At 45.8% G+C, this 17065-nt stretch overlaps 2 protein-coding genes and 1 gene segment (V, D, J or C); 2 read left to right on the forward strand and 1 right to left on the reverse strand.

Annotated features, from left to right (window-relative positions):
• Positions 1 to 17065, forward strand: part of LOC144697834 (Ig heavy chain C region-like) — a 541886-nt gene that overhangs the window by 119033 nt on the left and 405788 nt on the right.
• The window catches only part of LOC144696922 (uncharacterized), a 32693-nt gene that overhangs the window by 12709 nt on the left and 2919 nt on the right, over positions 1 to 17065 (forward strand). The gene's annotated exons all lie outside the window — the stretch shown is intronic.
• LOC144697063 (uncharacterized) lies at positions 2945 to 9956 on the reverse strand. 3 transcript variants are annotated; one of them, XM_078568858.1, is made up of 4 exons: positions 9909 to 9956; positions 9185 to 9300; positions 5522 to 5624; positions 2945 to 4157 (listed from the first exon to the last, which is right to left on the reverse strand). In XM_078568858.1, exon 4 carries the CDS (start codon positions 4040 to 4042, stop codon positions 3089 to 3091), a length of 954 nt encoding a protein of 317 aa, XP_078424984.1. In that variant the 5' UTR covers positions 4043 to 4157; positions 5522 to 5624; positions 9185 to 9300; positions 9909 to 9956; the 3' UTR covers positions 2945 to 3088. The 3 variants fall into 3 exon arrangements, with proteins under 3 accessions (XP_078424984.1, XP_078424987.1, XP_078424986.1); XM_078568861.1 differs by lacking the exon at positions 5522 to 5624 and having other exon boundaries at positions 2951 to 4149; XM_078568860.1 differs by lacking the exon at positions 5522 to 5624 and having other exon boundaries at positions 2951 to 4157.

Raw genomic sequence — 17065 nt, forward strand, 5'->3', positions numbered from 1 at the left:
AGAAGAACAAATATGTAGGCAAATTTCTGCTTGTAAGAACAAGAGGTCAATAATAGTCGGAGACTTCAATTATCCTAATATCAACTGGGATTCAAACAATATAATGGGAACTGAGGGAGAAAAATTCATGCAATGTGTCCAAGAATTTTTTTTTAACCAATTAGTGATAAACCCAATGAGAGGAGATGCAATTCTAGACTTAGTCTTGGGGAATGAAGAAGGGCAAGTGGGTGAAGTGACAGTTGGTGACCATATCGGGGACAGTGATCACAATTCAGTTGATTTAGCATTACCATGGAAAAGAACAGAGATACAGAGATAAGGCAGGAGTAAAAGTCTTGAACTGGGGGAAGGCAAATTTTGCAGAAATGAGAAGGGACTTGGTTGAGGTGGAGTGAACAGCAGTGCTGGAGGATAAAACAGTGGAAAACCAGTGGGAAGCACTAAAAAGTGAGATCCTAATTGTACAAAGTAGACATGTCCCCTACAAAAATAAGAGTGGTACTGCCAAATCTGAACCACCCTTGTTGTCTAGAGGAATACAGGGGGAAATCAAACAGAAGAAGAAAGCATACGATAGGCACAAAGAAGTAAGCACTGCAGATATCCTAGACGAATATCGGAAGTGCAGAGACAATGTAAAAAAGGAAATAACGAAATCAAAGAGAGGGCATGATAAAAGACTAGCAAGTAAAGTTAAAGATAACCCAAAGATGTTTTACCAATACATTAATGCTAAAAGGTTAGTTAAGGAAAAGGTGGGACCTATCAAAGATGAAGATGGAAACTTGTGTGTAGATGCAGAGGCTGTGGGAAGGGTTTTGAATGAATATTTTGTCTCCGTGTTTACAAAGGAAAGGGAGGGTATAGATATAGTAGTCCAGGAGGAACACTGCGAGTTATTGGACGGGATAGTCATAGAGAGGAAGTCCTCGAAGGGTTGAAATCCTTGAAAGCTGATGTCATGAGGGCCAGATGGATTGTTTCCGAGGCTGCTGAAGGAAGTCAGGGAAGAGATAGCAGATGCTCTTAGGTTGATTTTCCAATCTTCACTAGATACAGGGGAGGTACTGGAGGACTGGAGAAATGTAAATATAGTTCCATTGTTTAAAAAGGGATCAAAGGAAATGCCAAACAATTATAGGCCAGTTAGCCTTACATCAGCGGTGAGCAAATTAGTAGAATCAATCCTGAGAGATAGGATTAACTGTCATGTGGAAAGGTATGGACCAGTCAGGGATGGTCAGCATGGATTTGTCAAAGGAAGGTCTTGCCTCACAAATTTGATTGAATTCTTTGAGAAAGTGACAAGAAGGGTTGATGAAGGTAGTGCAGTGGATGTTGTGTACATAGATTTTAGCAAGGCATTTGACAAGGTCCCACATGGCAGATTGGTAAGGAAAGTAAAAGCCCGTGGGATTCAGGGTAATGTGGCAAACTGGATAAAAGGTTGGCTTTGTAACAGGAAACAAAGGGTAATGGTCGATGGATGCCCTTGTGAATGGAAAGTTGTCTCAAGTGGTGTTCCACAGGGCTCGGTGTTGGGACCCTTGCTGTTTGTGTTATATATTAACGATTTGGACGGGAACGTGGCGGGCATGATTGGAAAATTTGCAGATGACATAAAGATTGGCCAAGCAGTGGATATTGTAGAGGATAGCCATAATCTCCAAAACAATATAGATGGGTTGGTGCAGTGGGCGGTAAAGTGGCAGATGGATTTTAACATAGAAAAGTGTGAGGTCATACATTTAGGGAGGTCAAACAGTTACAGGGATTACACAATAAATGGGAATATTGAGGGGTAGATGAAGTGAGAGATCTTGGCGTACAAGTACACAGGTCCCTGAAGGCAGCGGTTCAAGTAGACAAGGTTGTAAAGAAGGCATATGGAATGCTCTCCTTCATTGGCAGAGGTATAGAATATAAAAGTAAGGATATAATGTTGGAATTGTATAAAACACTGGTGAGGCCACAACTGGAGTATTGTGTGCAGTTCTGGTCACCACATTACAGGAAGGATGTAATAACTCTGGAGAGAGTGCAGAGGAGGTTTACAAGAATGTTGCCAGGGTTAGAAAAGTGTAGCTATGAGGAGAAATTGGATAGGTTGGGGTTATTTTCCTTAAACAAAGAAGGCTGAGAGGTGACTTGATTGAGGTGTACAAAATGATGAGGGGAATAGATAGAGTAGACAGGATAAAATTGTTTCCCTTGGTGGAGATTTCTAGAACCAGGGGACATAGATTCAGGATAAGTGGCAGAAGATGTAAGGGGGACATGAGGAAGAACTTTTTTACGCAGAGGGTAGTGGGTGTCTGGAATTCGCTGCCCAAGTTGGTGGTAGAGGCAGGAACTCTAAACTCTTTTAAAAAGTACCTGGATCTGCACCTTAAGTGCTGTAAGCTACAGAGCTATGGGCCAGGTGCAGGAAGGTGGGATTAGAAAGGGCACCTGGGTGTCCTCGGGCTGGCATGGACAAGATGGGCCGAATGGCCTCCTGTGCTGTAACCTTTCTATGGTTCTATGTGTATAATGATGGCAGATTTGAAGGAAAGATGGACAGTACTTGAGAGAGAAAACTGTTGACATATTCAGTGAAAATGGGGAAGTTGAGTGATCAGTAGTTTAGTGGGTGTAGGGTCAATAGAGCAAGAGGTGAATTTCATGGACAAGATGAGCTCTGAGAGGGCATGAGGGGAGATGGAAGGGAAACTACAGAAAGATGTGAGCTCAGGGCTCAGGTATTGGGGAACTTTAGGGAGGGCGAGTGGCAAGGAGGGAAGCAGCAGAGGCAGCTCATCCGATTGTCTCAATCTTAGAGACAAAGAAGCTCCATGAGATCCTCACACCAGTTGTTGGGGGTGAGGATGGAGGAAGAGCATTTCAAAAGGAATGAACTTGTGTTAGAGATATTAAAAAGGTTCAACACATTGTGTCTTTTAGCACAAAACTAATTTATTTGATATTTATCCAGAATATTCGCCCCCCCTAAGTGGTCTGTAGTTTATTAACATCAGCAGAAACAGATCCCATTGAACATGGTTCAGTCCTGGATGTGATTACCAGAAAAATCCCACCACTTTAGTCACTTGTGAACTCGCTGGTGTGTCAGCAGGTTGGATGAGGTAGTGAATCCCTTCCCACACTGAGGGCAGGTGAACGGCCTCTCCCCAGTGTGAATTCGTTGGTGTGCCATCAGCTTGGATGAGGTAGTGAATCCCTTCCCACACTGGGGGCAGGTGAATGGTCTCTCCCCAGTGTGAATTCGTTGGTGTGTCAGCAAGTGGGATGAATGAATAAATGCCTTCCCACACTGGGGGCAAGTGAACGGCCTCTCCCCAGTGTGAATTCGTTGGTGTGTCAGCAGGTTGGATGAGGTAATGAATCTCTTCCCACACTGAGGGCAGGTGAATGGCCTCTCCCCAGTGTGAATTTGCTGGTGTGTCAGCAGGCTAGATAACTGAGTGAATCCCTTCTCACACTGGGGGCAGGTGAATGGCTTCTCCCCAGTGTGAACTCGCTGGTGTGTCAGCAGGTGAGATGACTGAGTGAATCCCTTCCCACACTGAGGGCAGGTGAATGGCCTCTCCCCAGTGTGAATTCGCTGGTGTACAGTGAGTTGAGATGATCGCCTGAACCCAGTCCCGCATTGAGAGCACCTGAACGGTCTCTCGTCAGTGTGAACATGTTGATGGGACATCAGCTCGCAGGAACTTTTAAAGCACTTCCCACAGTCTGGGCATTTAAAAGGTCTCTCTTCACTGTGAACTCGCTGGTGGCTCAGCAGGTTGCTTGAAAGAGTAAATCCCTTCCCACACGTTGAGCAGGTGAACGGCCTCTCCCCAGTGTGACTGCGCCGATGCTCTTCCAGCTCTGATGGGAATCTGAATCCCTTCCCACAGTCCCCACATTTCCATGGTTTCTCCCCAATGTGGCTGCGCTGGTGTCTTGACAGGCCAGATGATCGGTTGAAGCCTCGTCCACACACAGGACACATGTACGATTTCTCTCCACTGTGAACGGTACTTTTTCCTTCCATGTTCAAAATCAAATGATATTCAGGTTATGATAAATCGGGCGAATGTCAGATTCTGTTGTGATGTTTTGTTTCTGTTTCCCGACTGCAAATCCTCCCCTTCTAATCCCCTGTGAAACTGATTTAAAACAGAAAAAAGGGAGTGAGAGAGAACCCACAAAAACACAAAGGCAGGTTGAGCTGAATGAATCTGGTAATTTGTGGGGCCGGCACAAGGAAAAAGTGACCATGATGCTGGATTGTCATAAAAACCCAACTGGTTCACTAATGTCCTTCAGGGAATGGAACCTGTCACCTGGTCTGGGTCTACACAAGACTCTGCCTCCATGGGAGGAAAGAGAGAGGTGGGAGGTGTAGGGGGTGAAGATGTGTTTAATACATCTTCAGCTCGACCAGAAGTTTGGCAGAATATCCCAAACCCTCAACATCCCACGACCTAGAAGGACGAAGGTAACAGGTGTCAGTGAAACCATCACCTCCAACTCACACACTGTCCTGACTTGTCTGACATGCAGTACTGGATGAGCAGAAATTTCCTCCATTTAAGTGTTGGGAAGATGAAAGCCATTGTTTTCAGTCCCTGCTACAAACTCCACTCCCTAACCACCGACTCCACCCCTCTTGCAGCTCTCTGAGGCTGAACCAGACTGTTCACAATCTTGTTGTCATATTTCAGCCCAAGCTGAGCTTCTGACTACAAATCACTAAAACCACCCATTTCCACCTCAGTAAAATCACCCAACTGTGTTCCTGCCTCAGTTCATCTGCTGCTGAAACTCATCCATTCCTTTGTTCCCTCTAAACTGAACGATTCGACTGTGCTTCTTGTCGGCCTCCCAGATTCAACTCCATAGAAACTGGAGGTCACCCAAAACTCAGCAGCTCATGTCCTTACTTGCACCAAGTCTTGTTCACCATCATCCCCTGTGCTCCCTGACGGTCGTGGTTGTCTCCAGCCCTTCAGCCTTCCAGGATTATCTGAGATCATCTAATTCTGGCCCACCCCTGGCTCCAATTCCTCCCGTGCACCCATAATCTCCTCCAGCCTCCTCAGCTGCCTGTTCCACCCAAGTCCGTCTCCACCAGCCACACTGAGCATGCTCTGAGCACAGCCCGGCCCCCATGCCGGCGCTCTGGGTTCCTGTTCTCATTGATAGGGGGCTTTCTGACCCATGAGGCATTCTGGGTAATCCTGCCACCATTGAGGCCAATCAGCGAACAGACAATTTTTTTCACCAGCTCTGAAGAAGGGTCATATGGACTCGAAATGTTAACTCTGTTTGTCTCTCCACAGATGCTGTTAGATCTGTTGAGCTTTTCCAGCAATTTCTGTTTTTGTTTCAGATTTCCAGCATCCGCAGTTTTTTGCTTTTGCCATAGGCAATTTTTTTTCCCCAGTTGGTAAAACAGAAGATCCATGAATGAGGGGGATATTGGACAGGAAGCACAATGAGAGGTTCAGACACTTTATTAAATACTCACAGCAGAAGCACATTAATCTGATCGGAGATCACTTCCTCACGAGCAGCTAGCGGAGTGAAACCGCCGGAGATTCTGGTCCCTTTCCAGTCAGTATTTACAGGAGCTGGAACATGGAAAAGAGTCTCAGTAAAATCTGGGATTTATTTGTTCACTGTTTCAAAATGGGTCTGGGCTCACACTCGAAGTTTGTGCAGCCTGTGACTCCCTGGGTTTATTAACCCTCCCCTTCCAGACCCTTTGGGCTCTCTATTGTTTCTCAATATCCTCCCGGCCCTGTGACTCCCGAGGTTTATTAACCCTCCATCTCCAGGCCCTTTGGACTGTCTAATGTTGGACTCTGTATTGTTTTTCAATGTCCTCCTGGCCTTGTATCTGATCCAATAAAAACCCTCCTTACATCACATAGGGAACAGCTTTAGACATGTTCTGACTTTTCACCTCAATCTTATTCTGCTGAATGATCTCACTGACCGTTCCCTTTCTCTCGATCAGTCCATCCACCATCTCTTTTCTGGATTTCACTCCTTCTTGTTGTTCCAGGATTTCATCTCTCTGCCTTTTATTTCTTTTATTGAAGATTCCTGTCCATTGCTGCCTCACAGCCTCGTCCTGTTCCCACATATTCTCCATGTCTAAGTGCTTCCCAGCGGCCATGCCAACCGTGGCCCCTATTCCAGCCCAGTCACTGATCTCTCTCTTCCCTCCACCCTTTTTACTGGTGTCATTATCACAGGAACGATTGCAGAGTTTTGCAAAACTGCCTTAACACCGGGGTCTTGGCTACTGGTGGTCATAGCCCACCCATCTCTCTCCCTGCATTCTGACTTCTGAAATCCCCGGATAATTCCCTTATCATCTGAACATCAAGGTGCTTGAAGATGGGATGACATAACCTTGGGGACGGGTGTATTGGGGTTCAGGGCAAATATTACAGGAACTATTTTAAATCTTGTATCATTATATCGGCTTTCTGAGTATGGGTGATGATTAAACCATTTGTGGGACCAATTTCTTATGGCAGGACAGATTAAGGGGTAGTCAGTGAAGCATATGGGGCCTTGGGCTTCATAAATAGAGCTACTGAGTATAAAAACAGGGGCATTATTTTGGCATTTATAAGGAAGGCAAATGGAATTTTGGCATTTATTACAAAAGGAATAGAGTATAAAAATAGGGAAGTGTTGTTGCAACTGTACAAGGCATTGGTAAGACCGCACCTGGAGTACTGTGCACAATTTTGGTCCCCTTACTTGAGGAAGGATTTAGTTGCACTGGAGGCGGTTCAGAGGAGGTTCACTAGATTGATTCCAGAGATGCGGGGCTTGTCTTATGAGGAGAGATTGAGCAATTTAGGCCTATACTCGCTAGAATTTAGAAGGATGAGAGGAGATCTAATTGAGGTATATAAGATGCTAAAGGGGATAGACAAAGTAGACATGGAGCGGATGTTTCCCCTTGTGGGGCATTCTAGAACGAGAGGCCATAGTTTTAGGCTAAGGGGTGGTAGATTTAAATCAGAGATGATGAGGAATTACTTTTCTCAAAGGGTTGTGGAATTCACTATTCCAGAGTGCAGTGGATACCGGGACACTGAATAAATTTACGGAGGAGATAGATTTTTAATTAGTAATGGGTTGAAAGGTTATGGGGAGAGGGCGGGAAATTGGAGTTGAGGCCGAAATGAGATCAGCCATGATCGTATTGAACGGCTGGGCAGGCTCGAGGGGCTGAATTGCCTATTCCTGCTCCTAGTTCTTATGTTATAGAGTTTTGGTTAGGTCACAACTAGAATATTGCATCCAGTTCTGGTCCCCAGTCTTTAGGAAGAATGTGAGGGGCCTTGATAAGGTGCAGAGGAGATTTACCAGAATGGTTCCAGGGATGAGGGATTTTAGCTGCAAGGTTAGGCTGGAGAAGCTGGGGTTGTTCTCCTTGGAGCAGGGGAGATTGAGGGGAGATTTGATAGCCGTGTACAAGATTATGAAAGGTTTAGTATAAGGTAGACAAAGGAAATCCTTTTCCATTAGCTGATGGTACAAGGATACAGGTTTTGGGCAAGAGATGCAAGAGGGGATATGAGGAAGAACTTTTTTCACAGCAAGTAGGGTCACGTGATTTGTTCAACCAATGTGTAGCTAGTGCGGGGGTATAAATTCTAGGGGAGGAGTTTCCTAGGAAGTGGTTGCAGGAGGGGCTGGCTGGATACAAGCAGCCACACAAGCTCTTGTCTAAATAAAGCTTAATTTGTTTGACTAAAAAGCCTCTGAGAGCATGTTTCTACAATAATAACCTGGAACTCAGCCCACGAGGGTGGTGGAAGTGGAGACGATGAATCATTTCAAAAGGAAATTGGATGTTATACTGCCAGGATTTTATCAAGGATTTGACCATGTTAAGTGCATGCTGGACCCTGAAGTTCTGGTCACTTATCATTTAACTTCTCCGCCCCACTCCCATTCTGACCTCTGTGTCCTTGGCCTCCTGAACTGTTCCAATGAAGCTCAAGGGGAGTTTGAGGAACAGCAGTTCATCTTTCGATTCGTCACTTTACAACCTTCCAGACTCAGCATCGAGTTCAGCAGTTTCTGCACCAACAGAGAGTTGTCAGGATCCGGAACGCTCTTCCTGAAAAGGTGCTGGAACCTGATTCTATATTTAGTCTCCGCCCACTCGTCCTAGATTCCCCAACCAGTGAATATAGTTTCTCTCTATCAACCCGGTCAGTTCCAATTAATATCCCAAAAACTTTGATCAAATCACCTCTTCATCTTCTAACTTCCCGGGTTTCCGGGATTACAATGCTCATAGAGGTGCGGTGCTGGATTTTAGCAGAAGGAATAGGGAGAGGGAAGATATAATTCATGGCTCAGTTCTAAAGAGTGTGCATGGACAGAGGGACCCGGGGTTCATGTGCTTTGATCTCTGAAGGTGACAGGATGTATTAAGAGAGAAGTTAGCAAAGCCGTTTGGATCTTGAGCTACATAAATAGTGACATTGAGAACAAAAACAGGAAACTATGCTGAATCTTTGCAAAGCACTGGTTAGGCTTCAATTTGAGTATCTTCTGGTCACCAGACGTTAGCAAGGATGTGAAGGTCCTTGAGGAGGTGCAGAGGAGGTTTACCAGAATGGTTCCTGCAAAGGAGGTTGAGGTGGGATTTGATTGAGGTGCACAAGGTTCTAGCAGGTTTAGATAAGGTGGACAAAGAAAAGCTGTTCCCATCAGCTGATTGTACAAGGTCTCGGGGACACAGATTTAAGGCGTTGGGTAAAAGGTACGGGAGATGTAATGAAGAATGTTGTTACACAGTGAGTGGTAATGTCCTGGAGTTTACTGCCTACGAAAGGAGGTGGAAACGGATATGATGAATGATCTCAAAAGGAAATTGGACAGACACGCGAGGGAAATAAACCTGCAAGGATATGGGGATAGAGCAGGGGCAGGGGAATGGGACGACTGGATTTCTCCAGAAAACTGGCATGGACTCAATGGGCTGAAAGGCTTCCTCTGTGCCATAATGACTCTTTTGTGTAATCTTCTTCTGTAATTTAACCCTTGGAGTTTGGATATCACTCAGGTAAAACTGTGCTACACTCCCTCCTGGTGTTTTTCCAGTCACATTGATATCTGAAATTTTCTCCCACAAACAGAACAGACAAACCTTCCACATTCAGATGCTGCTGATATTCAGTTTCTGATGAATCGAGTGAATCTGTCAGATCTTGTTGTGATGTTTGGTTTGAGTTTCCCGTCTATCAATCCTCCAATTCCAGTGCCCTGTAAAGTTTACAGAAACCATCACTGTCAGTCTAGGACAGAAATTCACAATATTCTCTCCTCTAGGGTTGCCAACTCTGATTAAATGGAGGTTCCATCACATGACTTGTCCCTAAGCTCCAGCCATTAGTCGGCCAACACATCCTTCCTTGTGACACACTGCCTTCTCAGGCCAATTGGAAAGCAAAATGTCTTGTGACACAATTGGATGATGATTTGTTCCACTTTCAATATTTTTATAAAGAGAAACATTCAAAGAAAATTACAAATTAAAACAATCTTTTTAATGCCCTTAAGATATTTCTCCAGTGCTGCACACAGCAATGTCCTGGAGATTGAGCTTCAGCTCCTGGAAACTCCAGTCCAATCCTGGAAGGTGGCAACCCACTCTTTGCCTGTCTCCTGATCCAGGATCACAGCGCATGCGCCCTGCTGTACCGGGCCTGTGAACGCGAGGCGCCCCGCAGCTCATAGAACTTTCGGTGCTAATGCGGGACCGGTAACTTTTTACTCGGGGTTTGAAGCCTCCGCGTAGTATTTATGAAGCCCCCCCGCCCATTCCGCTGGCTCTAATCCTTCCCGCTCACCCACCGACTCCATTAGTCAACTGCACTCGATTGTTTCTTCCCCGTTCCTTGCAGCGCCATTGACAGTCTGTACTGCGCATGCTCCACTCTCAGCGGGAAACTGCGCCTGCGCGAGGCGCGCCGGTCGTGTGGATAGGGCACATTCTTACCCGCAGTGAATGCTGGGTCAGAGCGACGCCATTGTGATCAGACATTTTTTAGTAGAACATTGTGATTTGCGATCAGAATTCCGATTACAATTGGAGCCATTTGTCCAAGTTACAAATTTACTAAATAAATTGATACAGCAACTAAAGAGCATGGGTCCTCCACCATAGTTCTGTCCTGGGTGTGATTAACAGCAGAACAAACCCCTACAGTTAGAACAAAAACAGAATTACCTGGAAAAACTCAGCAGGTCTGGCAGCATCGGCGGAGAAGAAATCAGTTAACGTTTCGAGCCTTCATGGCCCTTCGGCAGAACTGAAGTATAGTTAGAAGAAGGGAGAAATATAAATTGGTTTAAGGTGGGTGGGAGGGGGGGGGGAGAGACACATTGAGGGTGTGGTGATTGTGGAGATGAGCAGATAATCAAAAGATGTCACAGACAAAAGGGTCAAAGAGGTGTCGAAGGTGGTGACATTTGTCTGAGAAAAGTGCTAATTAAGAATGGAAGACAGGATATTCAAAGTACAGCTCTAGTGGGGGTGGGGTGGAAAGACTAACAAGGTTTTAGTTTAGATTTAAAAATAATGGAAATAGGTGGGGAAAGAAGAATCTATATAAATTATTGAAAAAAAAGTGTGGGGGGGGGGGTTAGAAACGGGGTGGGGATGGCCTACATCCGTGATTCCTCTGACACCTTACGTCACATCAACAATTTCCAGTTCCCTGGCCCCAACCGCTTCCTCTTCACCATGGATGTCCAATCCCTCTACACCTCCATCCCCCACCAGGATGGTCTGAGGGCCCTTAGCTTCTTCCTTGAACAGAGGCCCCAACAATCCCCATCCACCACTACTCTCCTCCGTCTGGCTGAACTTGTTCTCACACTGAACGATTTCTCCTTTAACTCCTCTCACTTCCTCCAAATAAAAGGTGTGGCTATGGGTACCCCCATGGGCCCCAGCTATGCCTGTCTCTTTATGGGGTATGTGGAACATTCCTTGTTCCAGTCCTACTCCGGCCCCCTCCCACAACTCTTTCTCTGGTACATCGATGATTACTTCGGTGCTGCTTCATGCTCTCGTCGGGACCTGGAAAAATTTATTAATTTTGCTTCCAATCTCCACCCCTCCATCATTTTCACATGGTCCATCTCTGACACTTCTCTTCCCTTCCTTGACCTCTCTGTCTCAATTTCTGATGATAGACTGTCCACCAATATCCATTACAAGCCTACCGACTCCCACAGCTACCTCGACTACAGCTCCTCACACCCCGCTTCTTGTAAAGACTCCATCCCATTCTCTCAGTTCCTTCGCCTCCGTCGCATCTGTTCTGATGACGCTACCTTCAAAAACAGCTCCTCTGACATGTCCTCCTTCTTCCTTAACCGAGGTTTTCCATCCACGGTCGTTGACAGGGCCCTCAACCGTGACCGGCCCATATCCCACGCATCCTCCCTCACGCCTTCTCCTCCTTCCCAGAAACATGATAGCGTCCCCCTTGTCCTCACTTATCACCCCACCAGCCTCCGCATTCAAAGGATCATCCTCCGCCATTTCCGCCAACTCCAGCATGATGCCACCACCAAACACATCTTCCCTTCACCCCCCCTGACGGCATTCCGTAGGGATCGTTCCCTCCGGGACACCCTGGTCCACTCCTCCATCACCCCCTACTCCTCAACCCCCACTTATGGCACCTCCCCATGCCCACGCAGAAGATGCAACACCTGCCCCTTCACTTCCTCTCTCCTCACCGTCCAAGGGCCCAAACACTCCTTTCAAGTGAAGCAGCATTTCACTTGCATTTCCCCTAACTTAGTCTACTGCATTCGTTGCTCCCAATGCGGTCTCCTCTACATTGGAGAGACCAAACGCAAACTGGGCGACCGTTTTGCGGAACACCTGCGGTCTGTCCGCAAGAAAGACCCAAACCTCCCTGTCGCTTGCCATTTTAACACTCCACCCTGTTCTCTTGCCCACATGTTTGTCCTTGGCTTGCTGCATTGTTCCAGTGAAGCCCAACGCAAACTGGAGGAACAGCACCTCATCTTCCGACTAGGCACTTTACAGCCTTCTGGGCTGAATATTGAATTCAACAACTTTAGATCTTAAACTCCCCCTCCCCCCATCCCCACCCCGTTTCTCCCCCCACCCCACCCCCCCCCGCCCCCACACTTTTTTTTCAATAATTTATATAGATTCTTCTTTCCCCACCTATTTCCATTATTTTTAAATCTAATTTAAAACCTTGTTAGTCTTTCCACCCCACCCCCACTAGAGCTGTACTTTGAATATCCTGTCTTCCATTCTTAATTAGCACTTTTCTCAGACAAATGTCACCACCTTCGACACCTCTTTGACCCTTTTGTCTGTGACATCTTTTGATTATCTGCTCATCTCCACAATCACCACACCCTCAATGTGTCTCTCCCCCCCCCACCCCCTCCCCCCCCCCCCCCCACCTCCCACCCACCTTAAACCAATTTATATTTCTCCCTTCTTCTAACTATGCTTCAGTTCTGCCGAAGGGCCATGAAGGCTCGAAACGTTAACTGATTTCTTCTCCGCCGATGCTGCCAGACCTGCTGAGTTTTTCCAGGTAATTCTGTTTTTGTTTTGGATTTCCAGCATCCGCAGTAGCTTTTAGATTTTTGTTTTTACCCCTACAGTTAGATGTGGACTCACTGGAGTCTCAGTAGATGGGGTGAACAAGTGATTTTTTTTCCATAGACATAAGAGTTAAACTATCCCTCGCGAATAAGAATGGACTAGTCGTAGATCAAAAGTGTTGAGTTTCTAAAGTTGGAGTGTTAGCCAGGGGGCAAATTGAGTGAATGCCTTTGCACACACAATGAGTCTGATTCTCCTCCCTCAAATGTGAATGTGCTGTTGCGTCAGTAAGTGGGATGACTGAGTAAATCCTTTTCCACATTCAGCTTTCAAATTATCTTTGCACGGTGAGGTTTTATCTAAGAACTTCCAGCTCAGGCGGGAATCACAAATCCTTCTGGTGGTTAGTTTCACAATCTTTTTTAAAATTCATTCAAGGGATGTGAGCATCGCTGGCCAGGCCAGCATTTATTGTCCATCCCTAATTGCCCTTGAGAAGGTGGTGGTAATCTAGCTTCTTGAACCACTGCAGTCCATGTGGTGTAGGTACACCCACAGTGCTGTTAGGGAGGGAGTTCCAGGATTTTGACCCAGCGACAGCGAAGAAACGGCAGTATATTTCCAAGTCAGGATGGTGAGTGGCTTGGATGGGAAGTTTCAGGTGGTGGTGTTTCCCAGGGATCTGCTGTCCTTGCTCTTTTAGATGGTAGTGGTCTTGGGTTTAGAAGGTGCTGTCTAAGGTGAGTTCTTGCAGTGCATCTTGTAGATGGTACACACTTCTGCTACTGTGCGTCAGTGGTGGAGGGAGTGAATGTTTGTGGATGGGGTGCCAGTCAAATGGGCTGCTTTGTCCTGGATGGCGTTGAGCTTCTTGAGTGTTGTGGGAGCTGCACTAATCCAGGCAAGTGGAGAGTATTCCATCACACTCCTGACTTGTGTCTTGTAGATGATGAAGTCAGGAGGTGAGTTATTGCCACAGGATTCCTAGCCTCTGACCTGCTCTTGTAGCCACAGTATTTATATGGCTAATCTTGTTCAGTTCCTGGTCAATGGTAACCCCCAGGATGTTGATTGTGGGGGATTCAGCAATGGTAATGCCATTGAATGTAAAGGGGTGATGGTTAGATTCTCTCTTGTTGGAGATGGTAATTGCCTAGCACTTGTGTTGCAAATGTTACTTCCCACTTGTCAGTCAAGCTTGGATATTGTCCAGGTCTTTCTGCATTTGAACATTGACTGCTTCAATATCTGAGGAGTCGCAAATGATGCTGAACATTGTGCAGTCATCAGTGAACCTCCCCATTTCTGACCTTGTGATGGAAGGAAGGTCATTGATGTAGCAATTGAGGTAGTGTCCGAGGCCCAATCGGCAGTGATGTCCTGGAGCTAAGATGACTGACCTCCAACAACCACAACCATCTTCCTTTGTGCTAGGTATGACTCCAACCAGCAGAGAGGTTTCCCTGATTCCCATTGACTCCAGTTTCACCAGGGCTACCTAATACCACACTCGGTCAAATACGGCCGTGATGTCAAGGGCAGTCACTCTCACCTCACCTCAGGAGTTCAGCTCTTTTGGCATTGATTGAACCAAGGCTGTAATGTGGTCAGGAGCTGAGTGGCCCTGGCGGAACCCAAACTGGGCGTCAATGACCAGATTATTGGGGCTGGAGACTGATGGGGCAGTAATTGGATGGGTTCGATTTGTCCTGCATTTTGTGTACAGGAAATACCTGGGGAATTTTCCTCATTGCCAGATGGATGCCAGTGTTGTAGCTGTACTGGAACAGCTTGGCTAGGGACGTGGAAAGTTCTGGAGCACAAGTCTTCAGTACTATTGCTGGAATATTGTTTGGGCCCATAGCCTTTGCAGTATCCAGTGTCTTTAGCTCTTTCTTGATGTCACATGGAGTTCATTTCAGCACTCCCCAGTTAAAGAAAAGCAAAATACTGTGGATGCTTCAAATCTTAATTAAAAACAGAAAATTTTGGAAATACTCAGCAATTCTGGTCGCATTTGTGAAGAGAGAAACAGTTTACATTTCAGGCCCATGATCTTTCATCAGAACTGGACTGCATCTGTGCACAGATTTAAATATTAATCTTCTGTCTCCATTCACAGATATGCTAAGTATTTCCAATGTTTTCTGTTTTTAATCTCTGGTTTAAAATGTTGCTCTGGAACTGCATATTAAATTTATTAGTGACTAAATGATATTTATTCTCATTCTGTCTGCAAGTGGAAACATCTTCCACTTGTCTACCCTGTCAAACCCTTTCATAGTCTTAAAGGATCAGGTCATCCTTCATTCTCTTTTCCAGAGAAAACATTTACAGCCTGTCCAGTCTTTCTTAATGGGTGTCACCTGCCAGTTCTGGCATCTTTCTAGTATTTTTTTCTTGTATCTTCACCAGTCCTTTTAGATCTATCTTATAATATGGAGACCTGAGCTAATCTGAGCAGCAAACTCACCATTGTCCCCAAAAGCGCGTATGTTTCAGTATTTTACTCATTTTCCCATGAGATGAATATAAAATGGGATGGAATAACCAGATCTAATGAGCCAGACTGTAACATTTTGGAGTAATTACAAAGTTGTCTCTTCTCCTTACAGTGAAACGGTGGCTGTTTTACTCTTAATCTGTCAATTATGACATTAAGAATAATGTGTCAGAGAAAGACAAGATTTCAGTGCTGTGACACTAGACCAGACTAAAGTTCAGTTAATATGATTGCTGAGCAGTGATCGGGAGCACTTGCAAATTATTCTCTGTCTTGAATATATTCCAGATGCAAATCCATGAAAGTTTAGTTACTGGGGAATCAATGGTTTGGAGATAGGGAGGAAAAGTGGAGTTAAGGAGGAAGAGCATTGAATGGTATAGAGGCTTAGGTGGCTATATGTTCTCCTGCTGCTCCTATTTCTGGTCTTCTTATGAACATCATTTTGAATCATTTCCGTGCGAGCACAGCAGATGCTGCACCCACCCTTTCACCTCCTCCCCTCCTACATTCCCGGCCCTCAATACGCTTTCCAGGTGGCACAGTGATTTCCTTGTACTTGTTGCAATTTAGCATTGTGTTTTCATTACTCATGATGCCATCTCTCCTACACTGAGGAGATTAAATCAGATTGGGTGACTGCTTTGTGGAACATCACCATTCAGTTTGCAAACATGATACTGAGCTTCAGATCATTTACTATTTTAGTTCTCTGCCTCACTTCAGTTCTGACCTCTCTGTCCTCAGCCACCTGCACTGTTCCAACGAATCTCAAAGGTAACTCGAGGAACAGCTGCTTAGACACTTTGCAACCTTCTGGACTCAACATTCATTTCAACAATTTCAGATCATAACCACCACTCCCATTTTTTCAGACATAGGTGCTTGTAATTGTTCTGCTGTTATCATTCATATCTCCTCTGGACCTGTCTTTTGTCTCTTCACTTGTCCCATTAGTTTATTTACTTGTCTCCTTATCACCCAGTGTTGCCTTGCATCATCCGCTTTGTCATTTAATCACTCCAGCCTTCCATCCTATCAAAAGACCGTTTGTTCTTTTCTCCTCTCCCCTTCTCATTTCCCTGACTCCGTACATGCTGGAAAACAACTAAATCTCTAAATTCTTCCAGCTTGGATAAAAATTTAGCGACCTGAAACATTTACTCTGTTTCCCTCTCCGTAGACACTCCATCCCTAGCTGTAATTCCCGAACAAAAAATGCTGCCAAGAATCAGCAAGTCAGGCTGAGTCTGTGACTGCTCTCAGCGTTTGAAACCGTCACAATGCCCGGGTGATTGACGGCAGCTCCGGACCAATAGGAAGAGTGGGCGGGACTGGAAGACCGAGCTGGTCCTCCAACCAATCGCAATGAAGGAAAGGTGCCACCTGATCATCCTTCAAGATGGCGCCCTGCACGCAGGCGCAATGTCGTTGTGACTGAAGACTGGGGCTTGCGGGAGCTGAAGGAGGAAGGATGGGGGGACAAGGTGAGAAACAGCGTAACTGAGGAGAGGAATGGAGCCTGAGAGTGGACTGGATGCTTCATAAACGCTAGGTATCGGCCTCTAAACCCGAATGAGAAGCTGCCGGATCCGCGTTTACACCAAATCGAGCAAAGCTGCCGACCTCCTCCGGTCACAGGCCCGAATTAACGGCCGCCATCTTTCTAGGGTCAATGTGCAGCAGTACGCATGCGCAGTCATCCATGTCCCTGACAGCAGGAGGAGAGAATGGTGTGCATTTCTATCCTAGACTGGAAACTCCTTTTACAGGAGGTTGGAAGGGGAGGATTTACACCCAGCAAACTAAAACCAAGAGAGATGTTTGTCTCTTCTCAATTTCTATCCCGGATTGACAGTGATGAATTTTGTAAACCAGAACAAATACTTCTGTTATGAAAGATTGAACAGGGTGGA

This window comes from Cetorhinus maximus, chromosome 23, assembly GCF_964194155.1.
Source record: "Cetorhinus maximus chromosome 23, sCetMax3.hap1.1, whole genome shotgun sequence".
In the NCBI taxonomy this organism is placed as follows: Eukaryota; Metazoa; Chordata; class Chondrichthyes; order Lamniformes; family Cetorhinidae; genus Cetorhinus; species Cetorhinus maximus.